Source organism: Salmo salar, chromosome 28 (assembly GCF_965601325.2).
Source record: "Salmo salar chromosome 28, fSalSal1, whole genome shotgun sequence".
NCBI lineage: Eukaryota > Metazoa > Chordata > Actinopteri > Salmoniformes > Salmonidae > Salmo > Salmo salar.
The window spans coordinates 15,796,827-15,817,817 of NC_138318.1; the positions used below are offsets into that span (position 1 = coordinate 15,796,827).

General features: G+C 42.9%; 1 protein-coding gene across 3 annotated transcripts in view; it reads right to left on the reverse strand.

Moving 5' to 3' along the window:
* Positions 1–20,991, reverse strand: part of LOC106589513 (C-Jun-amino-terminal kinase-interacting protein 4-like) — a 57,933-nt gene that overhangs the window by 36,278 nt on the left and 664 nt on the right. For all 3 annotated transcript variants that reach the window (XM_082970492.1, XM_082970491.1, XM_082970490.1), the window contains exon 2: positions 7,748–7,868. In XM_082970492.1, coding sequence (XP_082826618.1) covers positions 7,748–7,868 — 121 coding nt within the window. The remainder of the gene's footprint in view (positions 1–7,747; positions 7,869–20,991) is intronic.

Genomic DNA, 20,991 nt, shown 5'->3' on the forward strand with positions numbered 1-20,991 from the left:
AGACACCTGTGATAATCTTAAGTACCCAAATTTGGGTAGTTTACTGGTAAAATTTCCAGTAATATACCCTCCTTTTGCAACCCTAGTCATTCCATTTTATTTCAACCACTTTTTGACCGCACCCCTTTTGATTTGAACAAACACTTTTCATACATACAGTGCCTTCAGAAAGTGGAGGCAGGTAGCCTAGCAGTTAAAACCCTCTATGGTCGATCTAATTAGCATCATTTTAAAAAATCTGCATACATTTTTTTTTAAAAAGTAGGTTTAAGAGTGATTTTATTTTATTTTTTCCATTGGAGGCATCTCAATCCACCGCATCCGCCTATGCAACACTTCCGCATCTGCGGTGAAAGGTAACAAAGCTAGAGCGGTGTTTGTCAGACCATGAGACATCCCGACAAGCAGTCTTCTCACAAAATCGTCTTTAGCGTCTGAACGGTTTGGCCTTCAAACTATGATGACCGCTCTATGGAAAGATGAGACTCACGAACACGCTGGTGTTCTCCGACTCCCACATGTGTATTGGGATTCGTCTGAAGTCGGTGCAGCAGATCTGCCAACTTCTGTCTGTAGCCTTCTGTGTAAAGGTGAGACTCTCACGAACATGTCGGTTGTTTTGCTCTAGGAATGCTCACAGGCCTTACAAGACTCGTCTGAAGGTCCCCAGTCAATTTGTTTTATGGAAGTATGTATATGGAGACTGTTAAGTGACAAAAATAAGGTGTTTAATACAAGTAAAACAAAAAAAATGAGTATCTCAAATATAGGATAGAAACTTCAGAACAAACAGACTATTGTTCCATGTAGTGAATGTGTTATTCAATGTGTTTGTATGGGCTAATAGCAGTAAGGCCAAATATATATTTTTTCTACTTCAAGAGTCTTAAAACTCCAAATCAAATAGCAACATGATCCTTGGTATGACCTTCTTAAAACAATTACATATAGCTTAGTAGAACCCCCCCCCCCGGATGCAGAGACATCCTAACACAGGATGGCACAATTTATAGGCCAATATTTATTTACAAGTGTATTGGGGGGGGGGGGGGGGGGGGCAGCGTATAAACTGAGCAGTATAATAGGAGTCTGGTAGCAGCAGTTGTGGTGGGTGTAGCATGAATGTGTGTGTGTGTGTGTGTGTGTGTGTGTGTGTGTGTGTGTGTGTGTGTGTGTAAAGAATCAGAGCAGGTGGTCAGTCCAGGTCAACTGTTCAGCAGTCTGATACTATCTGCCCAACGGTAAGGGAGCGAACAGCTCATGGCTGGGGTGTGTGGGGTCCTTGATGCTGTTTCAAATAGATGTCCTGGATGGGTGGGAGCACGGTCCAATTACTGATACCAATCAGTAATATCTGTCCCAAACCAGGGCCATAGCAGGACACAACATTGGCCACCGTTCAGATAGAAATGTATGATGTAGAACCGACATACCTCTTTGGTATTTGGAATAAGGAATCACGTCAGCTCTAGTTTTAACAGTTGGAATTTCTTGCTTTGTATATTGAGGTTTCAAAGGGTCCCTCTATAACTGCGATTGGCTGTTATAGACCCCCCTCTGCTCTTGGTGATGCATTGTCTTCTCTGATGCACCTTACGTCTAAACTTATTTACAGTGCAATGATCTTGATTGGTGATCTCAACTGGTGTTGGTTAAAGCCGGTGTCTGATGATTTAAAAATGTTTTGTAATTCTATGAATCTTACCCAGTTGATTAACTCACCCACTCGCCCAAATCTCAAATGTCCAGAGAAATCTACTCCGATTTGATATTCACAAATGTCCACATAAATCATTACAAAAAAACAACATCCGTAGAATATTTAAGTGACCATTGTGTTGTTGTTGCTGTTAGAAATACTAAGACAAACCGACGCTTTACTCATAAGAGACATTTGAAGAGTTTTTATGAGCAGGCTCTCTTCCATGATTTGTTTAATTTTGACTGGAGCAAGATTGAGCTCATTCCTGATGTGGAAACTACCTGGAAATTCATTCATGATGTTTTTTTCCAAATAGTAAACAAACATGCCCCATTCTGCAGGTTCGGGGTTAAAGGGCGGGATAATCCATGGTTTTCTTCTGAGCTGTCTTGTATTATTCACAAACGTAATCTAGCCTGGGATAAAGCAAGGAAATCATGTTCTGATGCTGATTAGCTTATTTTTAGGCAGTTAGTTCTATTCTTCTCAGGAAGGCCAAGTCTGAATATTTTATGTCTGTTACCACTGATAAACTTTAATATCCTTCTAAAACATTCTAGGGTCATTCAGGTTATGTCTGGAAACCGTAATGTTAATGAATTACCGTCATCTGTATTGAAGGACTGTATATGACAAAACTGAAATGCTGAATTGTTTCAATGAGCACTTTGTATCATCTGGTAGGCTGTTTGATTCAGAGTCCTCTATCTCTGTACAATCCTGTGTGGATGAACCAGTGAGAGTTGGTCAAACGTTTAGCTTTTTGCCATTCTCAGAGAAGGAGATGCATAAAGCCCTGAAATCCTTAGATCAGAGAAAGCCTGCAGGTCCTGATTTTCTTGATCCCTGCTTTTTATATCTGGCAGCTGATTTCAGAGCTGAACCACTTACAGTGAGGGAAAAAAGTATTTGATCCCCTGCTGATTTTGTACGTTTGCCCACTTACAAAGAAATGATCAGTCCATAATTTTAATAGTAGGATTATTTGAACAGAGAGACAGAATAACAAAAAAATCCAGAAAAACACATGTCAACAATGTTAAAATGATTTGCATTTTAATGAGAGAAATAAGTATTTGACCCCTCTGCAAAACATGACTTAGTACGTGGTGGCAAAACCCTTGTTGGCAATCGCAGAGGTCAGACGTTTCTTGTAGTTGGCCACCAGGTTTGCACAAATCTCAGGAGGGATTTTGTCCCACTCCTCTTTGCAGATCTTCTCCAAGTCATTAAGGTTTCGAGGCTGATGTTTGGCAACTCGAACCTTCAGCTCCCTCCACAGATTTTCTATGGGATTAAGGTCAGGAGACTGGCTAGGCCACTCCAGGACCTTAATGTGCTTCTTCTTGAGCCACTCCTTTGTTGCCTTGGCCATGTGTTTTGGGTCATTGTCATGCTGGAATACCCATCCACGACCCATTTTCAATGCCCTGGCTGAGGGAAGGAGGTTCTCACCCAAGATTTGACGGTACATGTCCCCGTCCATCATCCCTTTGAAGCGGTGAAGTTGTCCTGTCCCCTTAGCAGAAAAACACCCCCAAAGCATAATGTTTCCACCTCCATGTTTGACGGTGGAGATGGTGTTCTTGGGGTCATAGGCAGCATTCCTCCTCCTCCAAACACGACGAGTTGAGTTGATGTCAAAGAGCTCCATTTTGGTCTCATCTGACCACAACACTTTCACCCAGTTGTCCTCTGAATCATTCAGATGTTCATTGGCAGACTTCAGACGGGCCTGTATATGTATTCTTGAGCAGGGGGACCTTGCGGGCGCTGCAGGATTTCAGTCCTTCACGGCGTAGTGTGTTACCATTTGTTTTCTTGGTGACTATGGTCCCAGCTGCCTTGAGATCATTGACAAGATCCTCCCGTGTAGTTCTGGGCTGATTCCTCACCCTTCTCATGATCATTGCAACTCCACAAGGTGAGATCTTGCATGGAGCCCCAGGCCGAGGGATATTGACAGTTCTTTTGTGTTTCTTCCATTTGCGAATAATCGCACCAACTGTTGTCACCTTCTCACCAAGCTGCTTGGCGATGGTCTTGTAGCCCATTCCAGCCTTGTGTAGGTCTACAATCTTGTCCCTGACATCCTTGGAGAGCTCTTTGGTCTTGGCCATGGTGGAGAGCTTGGAATCTGATTGATTCTGTGGACAGGTGTCTTTTTTACAGGTAACAAGCTGGGGTTAGGAGCACTCCCTTTAAGAGTGTGCTACTAAACTCAGCTCGTTACCTGTATAAAAGACACCTGGGAGCCAGAAATCTTTCTGATTGAGAGGGGGTCAAATACTTATTTCCCTCATTAAAATGCAAATCAATTTATAACATTTTGACATGCGTTTTTCTGGATATTTTTGTTGTTATTGTCTCACTGTTCAAATAAACCTACCATTAAAATTATAGACTGATCCTTTCTTTGTCAGTGGGCAAACGTACAAAATCAGCAGGGGATCAAATACTTTCCCCCCCACTGTACATATCTGTTCAATCTAACCCTGGAATGTAATGAAATTCCAAAGATCTAGAAATCAGTATTTGTCTTACCACTTTTAAAAAGGGGGAGATCCAACTCCTAAATAATTATAAGTCCATCCCAAAGCTGTCACCCCTGGTGAAAATACTTGAAACCCTTGTGAGTGAACAGCTAAAAGAGTTTTTATTTACTAACTCTATTTTATCAATGTACTAAATCGGGCTTCAGGAAGAAGCGTACCACAACTACAGCAGCCATGAAGGTTTTAAATGATATCACTGAAGCCCTTGACAAAAAACAGCACTGTGTCTCACTTTTTATTGATCTCGCTAAGGCTTTTGATACAGTTGATCATGCTATACTGGAGGCAGAGATTGTCGAGTGTAGGTCCTTCGGAGCATGCAGCTGCATGGTTTGCTAACTAACTGTCTGATAGAACTCAGAGCACTCAATTTGATGAGCTCATGTCTGTTAAATTGTCTGTCTAATGGTATACCCCAGGGCTCTGTACTTGGTCCCATCTTAATATAAAAAATGTTGACAAAAATATGCAACTTCACTTTTATGCTGATGATACTGTTATTTATTGTTGTACCTCGTCTCTCAAAAAAGCTTTCCAAAACTTGCAAACTGCTATGTTCAACATACCTTGTCAATTGAAGCTTATCCTCAACACTGACAACTAAACTAATGGTGTTTTCTAAAGCAAGAAAGACCTTTGAACCTTTCACCTATTACTACCTGTCAGGGTAATGAGATTGAGACTGTAACCTCATAAAAATCTTGGAATTTTAATTGACGACTGCGTCTTAAATTGCATACTCAAGAACTTACAAAAAAATTTAAGCTGAAGTTGGGATTTTATTTTAGGAATAAGGCCTGTTTTTCTTTTGAAGCCAGAAGGAGACTAGTATCAGCTACATTTATGCCTTTACTAGACTATGGGGATATTTTATATATGAATGCTTCCGCTCAGTATTTGAGATCAATTGACACCCTTTACCATGGCGCATTGAGATTTATTTTAAACTGCAAAACCCTCACGCACCACTGCACTTTTATATACCAGGGTTGGCTGGTCTTCTCTAGTCTCTCATAGGCTCAGTCACTGGTACACTTTTATTTACAAAGCCATTTTGGGTTTACTACCATTTAATTTGGGCATTTTTATTGTTCAGAAATGTGGTGGGTACTCTCTTCGTTCGCAGGACTTCATCCTGCTAACTGTTCCAAATGTCCGAACTGAGTTTGGTAAAAGGGCTTTTATGTACTCTGCGCCATCGGCTTGGAACGCCTTACAAAATACTTGTAAACTGGAAGAACTTGTCCCGGTTGGTGTTTTTAAATCACTGATGAAGGATTTTGAAGCTGATTCCCTGACCTGTCAATGTTTTTAATTTGCCGTTTTATGATTTTGTTATACTCTTGTGAATTCTATGGTTTTTACTAGATTACTTGTAGTTTTTCATGTTGTCTGTCTGAAATTGTGTAACAACTTGGTGCTGCCCATCTTGGCCAGGACGCTCTTAAAAAAAGAGACTTAAAATCTCAATGAGCACTTCCTGGTTAAATAAAGGTTCAAAAAAAACAAAAAAAAAAAAAAAAAAAAAACCTCTAGTCATGGTATTTCTATCCACAACATTCAACGTTTTCGAACTGCACATGGCCGAGGCATCAGATGAGAAACCAGGTACGGTTTTAAACTGCTGTCAGTTGTAGTAGCAACGCATGACCACCAGGTGTCATTAGCACACTAGTAAAATACACTGGCTGGCTCAAACACTCAAATATTTTGGGTCACTGAGTAACCATAATCCTATGGAAAACATTAGGAATTCTAAGCCATTTTGTCCAGTCATCACACACACACACACACACACACACACACACACACACACACACACACACACACACACACACACACACACACACACACACACACACACACACACACACACACACACACACACACACACACGGAAGCCATGTTTAAACTTTAAGATTAAAAAGCACAAGCAGGAACCCAAACACACTAGAAACAGACTTTAGGATCCACTCTATTTGAGTAAAGGATAGGTCTTGAGCCTTGTTACTTATTCCACTTTGTTGGCAACTTGGCTGGCATGGACTGTTCCTAGTGAAAACACCCTGACAACATTCTGTATGTACGCGCAGATGATTGCCCAGCCTAACAATATCCTCTCACAAAGGCAGTGTGTGAGAGACTGAGACACTAACCCAAGCAGGCATACCATCTGCTCATTGACAATGACCCTCCCAACACAGCATCAGGAGTTAATGTCACTAACTGCCAACACAGTTATCTAATATAATCTGCTACCTCCACATATCTCCATGGTAGCCTGGCTAACAACACCAGACTGTTGTCATTGGATTTTTGGATTTGGCTTTTAGTAGAATGAGACATACGACAGGGATTTGATTCAGAACAACAGAAAAGAGACTTGTTAGGTCAGGCTTTTAACTCAGACCGTCGTAGGTGGTTTAGAGAATGCCTAGGAATTAGCTCAGCTGGCTATTTGTTACCATAACTAATGACTAATCAGTAAACAATGAGGAACCAACTAGAGAATGTACAGACTGAAATAACCCTTTAGGAAACCACCTGGTGTTTGTGTGGGCTTTTATTACTATCCTCATGGGTACTATGCTAAAAAAATAAAAAATCTCCCTCGGGGACACTTCCCCGGTCCTCATGAGGACAAATGTTATTTTTAGCTTAGGGAAAATAGGATTGTGAATGGAAATCAATTTTAGGTCCCCACAAGGATAGTAAAACGTGTGTATTGGTAAGTACTGTATGTTTACGGCTTGCAGTCTATTATAACTGTTCAGTTCATCAGCTACAGTCTACACACACCTGCTGAGCAATCTGGACTATGAGCTAGCCTAGATTTCACATCTAAATGACTCAACAAGGGCATTACTGCTCTGCCTCTCCCTATCTAGTTTAAGGAGAGAGAAGACCGAGAGTGAAAACTGTTCAAGCAGGAAAGAACTGAAAAAAAAAGATGTAGTGACAGTGGAAGAGAGAAAAACTGAATAGGAAAGAACAAGAACTGTGGACTTGGCTGTGAGCACTAGTGAATATCAAGTCAGGTGATGGATGCGTGTACTCAGTCAGGGTCGGCTGGCAGACACTCATAAAGTAGCTACTTAAACCAATCAGAGTCCTGATGGTTCACAGTCAAACACCAACTCAGCAGATCAGAATAAACTGAGTTTGAGGTGTGATGCAAGGATTGCAAAATTTTAATCTCCATTCAAGACTCCCTTAGACTGCACTTACATAGACACCTCCAAACGGTCACCTTTTGAGTTTATTCCTTATGTAATGACCTTCCCACGGTTCGTGAGGGTGTGTTTGGTAGCATCGTGTGGGTTGTTTGTTTCTATGGCCTGCAGATACCAGTATAACCCAGTAAATATATTGGTCTTCCAGCCCCAAGTGATGCGCACCTTCCTGAGCCCTTCACTTGTAATGCCTTTCTCAGTATTCCTTCCACTAGGGTTCACCCCTCCAGTCCTAGAAGCCATAATGACTGACTCACTCTGGTCCGAGTAGTTCCTGGTCTTGAGCTCCATTTGACGTGTTTGTGACTCCAGCATGACCAGTCGACTCTGAAGGTCCTTCTTCTCCGTCTCCTGACTGTCCTCAAACACCATGTACCTCTACGGAGACAGAAACAGAAAGATATTAAAACACTGAATAACACAACGGCATGTCTCTGTGTGCGTTAAAGGCCCAGTGCTGTCAAAAAACGTGATTATCCTGTGTTTCATGTACAGGTAACTGCCAAAATAAATGGAAACACTTGAGTAAATGAGGGATACAAAGTATATTGAAAGCAGGTGCTTCCACACAGGTGTGGTTCCTTAGCTAATTAAGCAAATCACATCCCATCATGCGTAGGGTCATATATAAAAATACTGGGCAGGCCATTATTTTGTCTACCATGGCCCCATGAGATGACAATGCCCCACCATCCACAGGGCACAAGTGGACACTGAATGGTTTGATGAGAATGAAAACGGTGTAAACCATATGGCATGGCCGTCTCAGTCACCAGATCTCAACCCAATTCAACACTTATGGGAGATTCTGGAACGGCTCCTGAGACAACATTTTCCACAACCATCAACAAAACCAGATGATAGTCCCACTAAGCGCAACCCAGATGGGATGGCGTGTCGCTGCAGAATGCGGTGGTAACCATGCTGGTTAAGTGTGCCTTGAATTCTAAATAAATCACTGACAGTGTCACCAGCAAAGCACCCCTACACCGTCACACCTCCTCCTCCATGCTTCACGGTGGGAACCACACATGCAGAGATCATCCGTTCACCTACTCTGCATCTCACAAAGACACGGCGGTTAGAACCAAAAAAAAAAAAAAAAAAAAAAAAATATCGGAAATTTGGACTCAACAGATCAAAAGACAGATTTCCACTGGTCTAATGTCCATTGCTCGTGTTTCTTGGCCCAAGCAAGTGTCTTCTTATTGGTGTCCTTTAGTAGTGGTTTCTTTGCAGAAATTTGAACATGAAGGCCTGATTCACGCAGTCTCCTCTGAACAGTTGATGTTGAGATGTGTCTGTTACTTGAACTCTGTGAGGTACAATCTGAGGTGCAGTTAATTGCTGATTTCTGAGGCTGGTAAGTAATTAAATTATCCTCTGCAACAGTGGTAAGTCTGGGTCTTTCTTTCCTGTGGCGGTCCTCATGAGAGTTTCATCATAGCACATGATGGTTTTAGCGACTGCACTTGAAGAAACTTTCAAAGTTCTTGAAATTTTCCGTATTGACTGACCTTCATGTCTAAGTAATGATGGACTGTAGTTTCGCTCTGCTTACGCCATCCCATCTGGTTTGGGTTTAGCGGGACCACCATCTGTTTTTCAACAGGACAATGACCCAAAACACACCTCCAGGCTGTGTAAGTGCTATTTGACCAAGAAGTAGAGTGATGGAGTGCTGCATCAGATGACCTGGCCTCCACAATCACCCAACCTCAACCCAATTGAGATGGTTTGGGATGAGTTGGACGGCAGAGTGAAGGATAAGCAGCCAACAAGTGCTGAGCATATGTGGGAACTCCTTCAAGACTGTTGCAAAAGCATTCCTCATGAAGCTGGTTTAGAGAATGCCAAGAGTGTGCAAAGCTGTCAAGGCAAAAAGGTGGCTACTTTGAAGAATCAGAAATATTAAATATATTAAATATATTTGTTTAACACTTTTTTTGGATACTACATGATTCCATATGCTATTTCATAGTGTGTGTCTTAAATATTATTCTACAATGTAAAAAATTGTAAAAATAAAGAAAAACCCTGGAATGAGTAGGTGTCCAAACTTTGGACTGTGACAAACGCCGGGATGCTGGCCTTCTAGGCAGAGTTGAAAAGAAAAAGCCATATCTCAGAATGGCCAATAAAAATTAAAGAACACAGACACGAGACAGAGTAACTCTGCCTAGAAGGCCAGCATCCCGGAGTTGCCTCTTCACTGTTGATGTTGAAACTGGTGTTTTGCGGGTACTATTTAATGAAGCTGCCATTTGAGGACTTGTGAGGCATCTGTTTCTCAAACTAGACACACTAATGTACTTGTCCTCTTGCTCAGTTGTGCACCGGGGCCTCCCACTCCTCTTTCTATTCTGGTTAGAGCCAGTTTGCGCTGTTCTGTGAAGGGAGTAGTACACGGCGTTGTACGAGATCTTCAGTTTCTTGCAATTTCTCGCATGGAATAGCCTTCATTTCTCAGAACAAGAATAGACTGACGAGTTTCAGAAGAAAGGTCTTTGTTTCTGGTCATTTTGAACCTGTAATCAAACCCCCAAATGCTGATGCTCCAGATACTCAACCAGTCTAAAGAAGGCCAGTTTTATTGCTTCTTTAAATCAGAACAGTTTTCAGCTGTGTTAACATAATTGAAAAAGGGTTTTCTAATGATCAATTAGCCTTTTAAAATGATAAACTTGGATAGCTAACACAACGTGCCATTGGAACACAGGAGTGATGGTTGCTGATAATGGGCCTCTGTACGCCTATGTAGATATTCCATAAAAAAATATGCCGTTTCCAGCTACAATAGTCATTTACAACAGTATCAATGTCTACACTTTCTGATCAATTTGATGTTATTTTAATGGACGAATTTTTTTTGCTTTTCTTTCAAAAACAAGGACATTTCAAAGTAACCCCAAACTTTTTTACGTAGTACATTATGTTGCTCTTGTCTTTATTTAGGCAGTTACTTGTATATTTCCACACCATGAGGTTGGAATAATACTGTGAAATTGTAAAATTATGATAATGTCCTTTTCGTGTAAGAACTTGTTTGAAAATACCGCCTGAAATTTCAGCCTGTTTTGGTAGGATGGTGTTTCGGTCTGCCTGGTGACATCACCAGGTGGTAAATTAGTTAATAGACCAATAAGAAAGCGTTCCAAACATCTCTCCCAATACGAGCTAGTTTTCACCTCACCACTGACAGTCCTAGAAAAATTCTTGCTTGATTTTTGACCATTTTAATTGAAAATGGTCACAGTAAGGTACTTGTTACCCAGAAATGATTTGATATCGAGATTAAAAGAGCTGCATTGGACCTTTAAGTACTTGTAAGAAAGATCATTGACCTCTAGCCAACAGACAGGAGGGTGAGCTGTATGCATGATGTTCATGTGAGATTCCTCCTGTCACCACTTCCTGTGATCCTTAGTGTCACTCACTACTACACAGTGAAAGAGCGAGAGAAGAGATTAATGGGGAGAGACTCTAGGGACAGCTCTAAGGTCTTGCTAACTCATAAATATGGACTGAGATCAATGGGACAAAACCCACCCGTCTGCCTGTGTGGCTTTCTGCAGCTCCATTGAGCGTGTGTATCAGATCTGAGATCATCATGACGAGTAAGTCCGTCTTCAGTTTCATTCACTGGGTGTCAGACAACAGGTGCGGAGCGCTAACCCCTTGGCGCACATGTGCACACACCCACAGCTTTTGAGTGTGTTTATGCGTTGTACCGACATATCAGTGTCAGGCAGCGAGTCTTATTGTTGTCCGTTAGATCTCAGTAACTTCTTTCAGATCAAAACTCACAACAATTTTCCATGGGAATGAGAGAGAAACACACATCACCTAGCTTATTAGAAACATACAGTAAGAGCTGAACCAGCCGGTGACTGTTAATAGAGACCTGTTAGAGCAGTGTTGCAGGCTTTCATCCTAGCCCGGCACTAACACACCTGACACTAGACTGAGTTGAATCTTGTGTTATAACACTAGGCTGGAACTAAAGTTTGCGCTCATTAGCCCGACACACGTAAAACAGTCGTGAGTCTTGTGATCATGGCGCTCAGCCAGCCCGTCGGCTGGGATGAGCAGTCATCTGCTGGTGGAGACTATCACCCGAGACCCTTGCTCCGCCGGAGGCCTACTGGAACGAATAGGCTCTTCTCTACATGAACGCCACTTTCTGTGTGTCAAAGAGCAGATGTAAGCTAGGCCAAAGGCGCTCGGAGAATGTCTGTGTGACTTGCTTAATTGCCTACACTGATATAAAGCTAAACGTTTTGGCTGTAGGCGTAGTCAAGGCCCTGTTGAAATGGTTATGAAAGCATAAGCCTAGCGAGCGAGAGAGAGAGAGAGGGATAAAAAAAAACTATGAGGGAACGTGGGAAGGTATGAGAAAGGGTCTGAAAGGCAGTAAAGGCACAGACTTCACAGTAAATCTAATAAGAGCATTAAGCTACATGAAGCCTGGACTGAACAAGGGGGCTGGGAGAGGAGGAAGGGGGTATTGGGACTTCATCTGTCAACAGCACTAAACACAAGGCTGCAAATCACACACAGAAATGACTATCATAAAAGCATGCTGCCTAACATCCCTACCTAGAACCTAACTGCCTTCTATTGACACACACACACACACACACTTTCTCCGTGCTGATGATCATATGACCCATAGTTGGGTGTTCATATGATAACGCGTAGAACTCTTTCTCTGGTGTGCTATCTGCCTCTTCTCTTCCCTCTCTCCTCTCCTCCTGAACACGCATAATGCTCCCTTTGTCCCTTCACACAGACACAGTGCCCCAGTGTATGAACATTCTATTGACAGGGAGTTTTATTAAGTGCACTGCGTCTTCTTTGGGTCTCGCCTGGGTATAACTGGGCAGCTGGGATAGCAAGATGGTTCTGACAAAAAGGGTAGGAGATTGATTGGCCAAGATCAGATATCACATACTGGTCACTAAAAAGGGCCATGCATGTGTGGTAAGCAAGATTGTAAGGTTGTCAGTCAGGGTTAGATTTCAAATCAAATGTTATTTGTCACGGGCCGAATACAACAGATGTAGACTTTACCGTGAAAAGCTTACTTACAAGCCCTTAACCAACAATGCGGTTCAATAAATAAATACAACTAAAGTTTTAAAAAATGTAATCAATCAAAAAGTAACAATACATTTACGAGGCTATATACAGGGGGTACCAGTACCAAGTGAATGTGCGGGGGTACAGGTTAATCAAGGTAATTGGTAAAGTGACTATGCATAGATAAAACAGAAAGTAGCAGCAGTGTAAAAACAATGGGGGGGTATTCAACCAGAGAAAGGCAGAAAAGTTTGTGTGTCTCTTCAAATCACAAATCCCTGTTCACTCACGACTGCATGGCTGTGCACGACTCCAACACTATCATTATGTTTGCAGATGACACAAAGGTGGTAGGCCTGATCACAGACAACGATGAGACAGCCTATAGGGAGGAGGTCAGAGACCTGGGAGTGTAGTGCCAGGACAACAACCTCTCCCTTAACGTCCACAAGACAAAGGAGCTGATCCTGGACTACAGGAAATGGAGGGCCGAGCACACCCCCATCAACAGGGCTGTAGTGGAGCGGGTCGAGAGCTTCAAGTTCCTCAGTATCCACATCACTAAGGAATTATCATAGTCCACACACACAAACACAATCGTGAAGAGGGTACGACAATGCCTCTTCTCACTCAGGAGGCTGAAAAGATTTTCCAATGGCCCGCAGATCCTCAAAAAGTTCTACAGCTGCACCATTGAGAGCATGTTGACTGCCTGCATCACCGCTTGGTATGGCAAATGCTTGGCAGCCAACTGCAAGGCGCTGCAGACATTAATACGTGCAGCCCAGTACGTCACTGGGGCCGATCTCTGTGCCATCCAGGACCTCTGTGCCAGGTGGTGTCAGAGGAAGGCCCTAAAAATCGTCAAAGACTTGAGCCACCCAAATCAGACTGTTCGCTCTGCTACTGCAGGGCAAGCGGTACCAGTGCAACAAGCCTGAAGTCTGGAACCAACAGGATCCTGAACAGCTTCTACCCCCAAGCCATAAGACTGCTAAATAGTTAGTTAAACAGTTAACTACCAGCTACCCGGACTAAGTGCAAAAAGGGTCAATGCACAAAGTCTTTTGACTCATCACATACGCTGCTGTTACTGTTTATTAGGGATGCACGATATATCGGAATCAGATGATATTAGCTAAAAATATGGCCCACAATGTCTGCTGTGTGGATCTATTTTGATGTTTCAAAGGAAGATAACAAAAAAGGCCATATGCAACGTTTGTGCTGCTATTATTTCCAGAGGGGAGAAAGTGAAATCTTTCAATACCACAAACCTAATTACTCATTTGAAAGTTCATCACCCCCAGACGTTCAGCGACTAAAACTAAGCTCACACTTCCAACAACTAAACAAGTTCAAGTCGAGCAGTCATTTGAAAGAGTAAGACCATTTCAGCGAGACAACTCAAAAGGCAAAATCCATTAACGCCAAGGTAATGGAATTCATGGCCCTTGACAATCAACCATTCTCTGTCGTGGATGTTGTTGGCTTTTGCCGACTGGTCGAGCACCTCGAGCCCCGGCACACACTACCGAGTAGGTGCTATTTTTCAGATGTTGCCCTACCGGAGTTACACAGTATTGTTGAAACGCACATCCATGAGCTACTTGCGATGGGCGTCACTGCTATTAGCTTCACGACTGACATTAGGACCAGCGATGTCAGCCCCATGAGCATGCTGAGTCTGACAACACAGTGGGTCGACGAGGATTTCGTACTGAGGAAAGATGTATTGCATGCTCAAGAATGTGCTGGTTGTCATACCGCCTGCTGCCACTTCAATGGCATTTGAGAACATGTTTGAAACTTGGAAAATCCCCAAGAACAAAGTACACGCTGTGCTACGTGATAATCCACGGAACATGACAAAGGCTTTGGAAGAATGCGGAGTCGCCAGTTTGCCATGCATGGCACACACGCTGCAACTGGCTGTGAACTAAGGTGTTTTGACCCAACGCAGCATATCTGACACAGTGGCAACAGGTAGAAAGATAGTGGGTCATTTGAAACTCACAGCTAGCATACAGCCACTTTCAAGCAATACAGGAGCAGCTTGGAGTGAAAATGAAAAGGCTAGATGTTTCCACCAGATGGAACAGTACTTTTTTACATGATGGAGAGCCTGCTGGAACAAAAACGAGTGCTTGGCATGTACGCAACCGACGAGTTACCTGCAACAATCACTACAAATCAGTGGACTCTCACTGAAAACATGAGCACATATTCCTAGCTCCGTTTGAACAACTGACTGTAGAAATAAGCTCATCAACTGTGCCTGCAGCAGACGTGATACCCTCTGTCATGGCATTGAAACGCCTGATCAACAAAACTGCAGACAGACCGTGGGGTTAAAACTTGCAAAAGTACTCTACTAGAGGCTGTGAACAAGCGATTCAGCGGCATTCCCTCTGAGCCTCTTTACTGTGTCGCCACCATGCTCGATGCTAGGTACAAGGACCGCTACTTCGATGCAGACAAGAAACGGGGTTCACATGAAATGTCACAGACACAGCTGGACAAGATGGAAACGGACACTGCGACAGTGCACAGCGAGAAAGAGGACCCACGACAGAAAAGGCGAGACAGAGCGGAAACGTCACTGCTCGACATGTATGATGAAAACCTGGTTGAGAATGAAACGACTGAACAATGAAACAGCACAGCAAGTAAGTGAAAGAAACAGGTTTTGATTATGTTTTACTGGTAATGGGGACATACATAAATGCCAACAAAATAACTTTTTGGTCAGTGTGTGTGTGTCAACTATGCTTAAAAGGCCTCTAATTGTGGGGCTAACAATTGTGGGGCTAACAGGTTCGGTCTTGATTTAAAATAATGAACCAGGTTCAATAGGGGGCTGTGACTATACCAGTATCGCAATATTTTTTCCTTGGCAAAAATGAAAACACGAAGCAGACCGTACTCTTTGTTCCTTTAAAAACCTGCTGTATGTAAAATATTGTGTGCTATAACTTGTGAAATAAATCAACATCCGCTTCGCGTTTTGTTTTCTGGGACAAGAACTGGGGATGTAGCCTATTCCAGTTGACTCTTGAACCGTGCACTTTAGATAAACGCCCCCGACCTCCATTTTCCAGCCCCAATTTAATGACATGCTTTTACGCTTTTAAATTGCTCCTGATAAATGCTGTTTGATAACAGATACCTGGCACAAGAAACAGGGGCTTTTTGGTTAGAGCCTGACTGACGTTGGCAGGTATGACACGACTCTCTGACGTCGCCTTCTAAGTTCTGACATCACCCTGTGACATTATCATTCTGAACCGTGACCCTATGATGTCAGGGGTCAGGAGGAATGGGTGTGAGGAGCATCCTGGCCACAGAGAGGAACTCACTAAGTCTTGTTTTCCCAGCAACTTCCTGCCTGGCCCTGCCCTCTTCCTGTCTATAGTGTAGAGTCACAGTCCGTCTAGGAAGAGTTCCACTGGGCTCAGCTCTGGGAGAGACCAGTGTTACACTGGACTTACTAGGACTGTTTGTGTCTGGCAGTTGAGTCCCAACAGCATTTAATGGGTTATCCCAAGAAGTACTTGGGGCGCCTGTCTGCAGTGTTGTTTACAGGCTGAGAACCATCATGTCTTTCTTTATAGTCTAGTAGGCAGGTGTTTGGGTTTTTACAGCCATGAGAATGTAGATTGGATGGTTTTCTAGAGCCTAATGACCAACATGACTGATGTCATTGAGTTAGCCAGGCGTGGGTAAAGCCAATTAACCATACATTGTATTTCAACCTCAAAGTAAACACCTAGGCCTAACACTGGTGAAGAATCTAACACAGGACGACTGGTTTCTCAACTCTTTTGAACTGTAGAAAATCATTGCACAATCTAAACCGCTGTGAAATATATTTTCCATAATCAAAAATCTAGTATTTTCAGCTGTTTGAAGCTGGTGTACAAAAAAAAAGTGAACAAAAAAAAAAAACGTAATAACGGGAAGCATAGAAATAGTGCATAGAACAGATCTACCGCTTCTTAGACTTGTTTTCAATGAGAATGACAGATCTATAACACATTTCTATGTGAATTTTGTCAGGTCGTTCAAAAAGTTACATATTGCAGCTTTAACTACTTATGAAGCTTTATGACCAGACTCTGAGCTCGTCTTTCCACACTCCACTGAACTGCAGCTCTGAGGAGAAAGTCAAGCCTGAGCAGTGTAAAGCAAATTACTTCAGGGAGACACAAACCCGTTAAATCAGTCCCCACCCAGCCCCACCCTACTTTTCAAATCATGACATGTTGAATCAAAACTAGGCCTTGTACTCAATGTACTACATAAGCTCTCATTTTGGTGGCAAGGAAAGCAGTTAGCGCTAGCAATGCCCTTTGACAGGACAAAGTGAAGGATCAGTCACAGATTCGTAACATTACCACTGTGACCTTCAATTGTTGTCTAAGTGGTGTTATAATGTCCTAGTTAACACGAATACATTTTTTTTTTAAATGCACACCTCGCTGATGTGAAGGAAGTTGAAAGGGCAGAGAACCTGACACACACATACACAAGCCATAACCAACACTACAACAGAGGTCTCCTAAGCCGTGTTCATATACAGAACTCTCCGGCAGGCTGAGAGAAAGCTAAACATGGCTCAAGTACAGCTTAAAAACACAGATGCAGGACAAGCCTACAGCACTGCTGCTGCTAACAAAGGATCACTTGACCTGTTAACCCATCTTCAGGAGAGGATAGGAGCTTTCACTTTGGCAGTTATGGGAGTAACGACATGGGATGGGGGGGGGGGGGGGTGAATCACAACAGCACTAGAACAGTGTGATGAGACAGAGAGAGAGAGACAGACATGCAGATAACCTAGTGCAGCCAAACTGCACGGGCGGAACACGGGTCAATACAGACCGGACATCCCATTTTGTTATATAAAAAAAGTATAGAAATTATTTTTGGACAGCTTTATAAAAATAAATAAAAATATTTTTTCTTTTTAAATCAACCGGGCGCTGCGGCCTCTAACTCGGCAACCTCTCTCTCTCTCTCGAAGCAACGCCCACCTTTACTAGTGCCACGTCTAAACCAAACGTGTGGTTATATGCAAATACAAGAGGCCACGTCTTACCCAATCACATCAATCCAAATATCCTCTGTAGAAGCTTGGGAAAAGCAAGCAGAAAGAAACAAAGATTTGACTGAGTCCGCAGCCCTCATGAAAAGTGCCAATGTTAATAAGCACCATTATGACAGCAGGCATAGTCATTTGGATCAGACGTATCCCCTGAACACGGAGGTGAGAACAAACAAGAATAACCTACTCAAATTCCAATATGAGAGGTCCACCAAAGTCCTTGTCAATTCCCTGACAGCCCAACAATGTGCAATGAGTGTTCACTGAGGATAGCTTGGGTTTTGGGAAAACATTTTCAGACGCTGAGATGGTAAAAGAATTCATTTGTGAAGGTGCTGACACCTTGCTTGAAGGTAAACAAAAAGATGAGCTCTGGGAAAAGAGCAAACAGATCCCACAGCAATGAGGAGAAGTGAAATATTAGCTGAAGATTTAACTTCACAACTTTCAGGCCATTGAGAAATTCAGCATGCATTTCATTAGCTGTGGACGAACAGATAACACTGACAATAACCAGCTTCTGGTGTTTGTCAGATGTTATAACAAAACAAAGAAGGAATTCTGTGAGGAGCTGTTGGGCTTAACAAATCTAGAAGCACACACATGGGGAGAGGATATCCATGAGGCCATCAAAGGGATGCTGACAAAAAAAGGGGGATAGATCTGAAGTCAGTAGTATCCATCACCACAGATGGAGCTCCAGCCATGATAGGAAGAGGACTGGTTGCACGTTTGAAAGACGACCACCCTGACCTGATATAACAGTGTATTATCCATCAATCTGTCCTGTGTGCCAGTCTGGGAAAAAGAGTATTCTGAAGTCATAACAACGATGATGAAACTGATCAACTTTTTGAGAGCAACAGCATCCCTACCAAACTGCCTGGTACGAGGCATTCTGAGAGGCCAATGCCAGTTGATGACTTACTACTGCACAACAATGTCAAATGGCTCAGCAAAGGCAGGGTTTTGGAATGCTTTTGGGCCATTCGGGAGGGACTCAAAGCTTTCTCATCAGAGCAAAAGAGTGACAAGGCAACTCAGTTTTTGGGAGATGAGGAGAAGACGAAAACAGTTGCATTTTTGACAGACATTACATCACACCTTAATCAAATGAATGTTAAGCTGCAGGGACGGGACAACACCGTGTGTGATATGATAACAGCAGTCCGGGCTTTCCAGAAGAAGTTTGAGCTTTTCAAGAATGATCTCTAGGGAAAATTTGTTCACTTCCCAATCTTCTCGTATAAATGCAGGGAGACAAAGACGTTCCCAACCATGTTGATTTCATCCAGAAGCTGATGGCTCGCTTTGATGACATCACTGTTGGATGAGAGCTGCTGCTGCTGCTCATCCCCAGAACCCTTTATCGGTCACAAATGTGACAAAGTTGTCAGAAGAAACAAAAACAGATCTTCAGATGGGTAGATGCTGCATCACCGCAAATGGAGTTGATAAAGCTGCAAGAAAATGTGTCTTTGAAGGAGTAGGCTGGTGATTGTGACCCTGTCACTTTCTGGGAAATGATGGTGCCTGCAGCCGATATCCCTGTTCTCAAGAAACTGGCACTATACATCCTGACCATGTTTGGCTCCACATACAGCTGTGAATCAGCCTTCTCCACAATTGTTTTGATTTAACTACGCAAGTCAGTTAAGAACAAATTCTTATTTAGAATGACGGCCTAACCCGGCCAAGCCCTAACGACGCAGGGCCAATTGTGCGCTGCCCTATGGAACTCCCAATCACGGCCAGTTGTGATACAGCCTGGAATCAAACCAGGGTCTGTAGTGACACCTCTAGCACTGAGATGCAGGGCCTTAGACCGCTGTGCCTAACTTTTTTTTAAAAACAAATACCGCACCAGGCTCACCAATGAACACCTGCACCAGTGTCTCAGAGTTGCTTTCACACCATTTGTGGCAAAGTTCAAAGTATTGGCAGGAGACAAAGTGTAATTTCTCTCATTGATGCAAGGGCAAGGCCCAGAGTGACACACATGAATATTGCATGGCCCACAGTGACATTCTGTGCATTCAGATTACTATTTTCTCTCCTTTGTTCTCCAGAAAACATGCACTTTATTTAATTTATATATTTTTTTATTCAATGCCCATGTCCACTGTGAACCATTGCACTTTTTGCATAGACAATTATGCATCGACCTTTGTTCTTCAGCAATGTTGCACGTGTTTACATTCAAAATAAAGTAATTAATTCAAATACTTAGTCTCATTTATGTACATTTTATATAACAACATGTTTGCTAAGTCGTAGATGACTGTTTGTTACTACGTCGTAACACAGCGCCAATAACGGATGAAATCCATCCGGACTTTTGCCACCTAGGAAAATTATGTCACTGGACCTTCTCAAATAGTTGAGTACCCCTGGCCTAGTGGGTGAAAGGCAGGGGGATGGGGGAGCGAGAGAGAGGGAATGAAAGAGGGACAGAAAGAGAGTAGTCTCATTGTCTGGAGTGACCGCAGTGTGTGGTGGCAGAACAAACAAACAGGAGAGAGAGAAAAGAGACAAGGTGGCGCTCAAACTTCCAATGACACTCCTGTTTTGGATTTGGGGTTTGGATGGGATGGCCAAATCTCATTTGGCAACTGCTCTTATGGTCGATCTGACTCTACCAAGTCAACCAGACAAATGTTTTTAGCCAGAAAGCTGTATGGCAAAGGTTCAAACTATCTAGAGCAGTGACCTAAAAGGAGTCAGCCGCGACCCACCACTGGGTCCTGACCCATTATTTGAGAAACACTGACAGGTTTGGAATATACTGTCAGCATAATTCCCTTTGGGTGTAGCTCCATTTGTATGCTGATTAATGCATGGCTGCAGGAGTTGGCATCCAGTTTGGACAACGGGCATGAAATTAAGCAAGTTAGTCTACAACAACAAAAAAGTGCATACAAATCCACCCATGAAGCAAATTACTTTAGTGTCACCAGCCACAATATTAGCAACAGTGTCAAATGAGTAATATGTAACCTTGTCATCAGCTGTTGCAACCAGATGACATATCCTGCTAGCTTCAGAACGCTGTAGCTTTATAGCGTTCTTACCAACATTGACTTTCGGGGTTTAAAGCTAGCAAGCAATCTAGTCCATACATAACTGTTTGCAAGTTCTCACAGGCAACAGGCCCTGCTATGTGCAAATTGACCTCATGGGAATAGTAGCTACAGTATTGGGTACAGTCTGTGCTTGTTGTTGAACATTACTTGCGCTTGAACTGTCAAAGCTAGCTTGAGTGGCCTAGCAGTAGCAAGCAGTTTTTCGATCAGTTTCGTGGTCTGTCTGCGA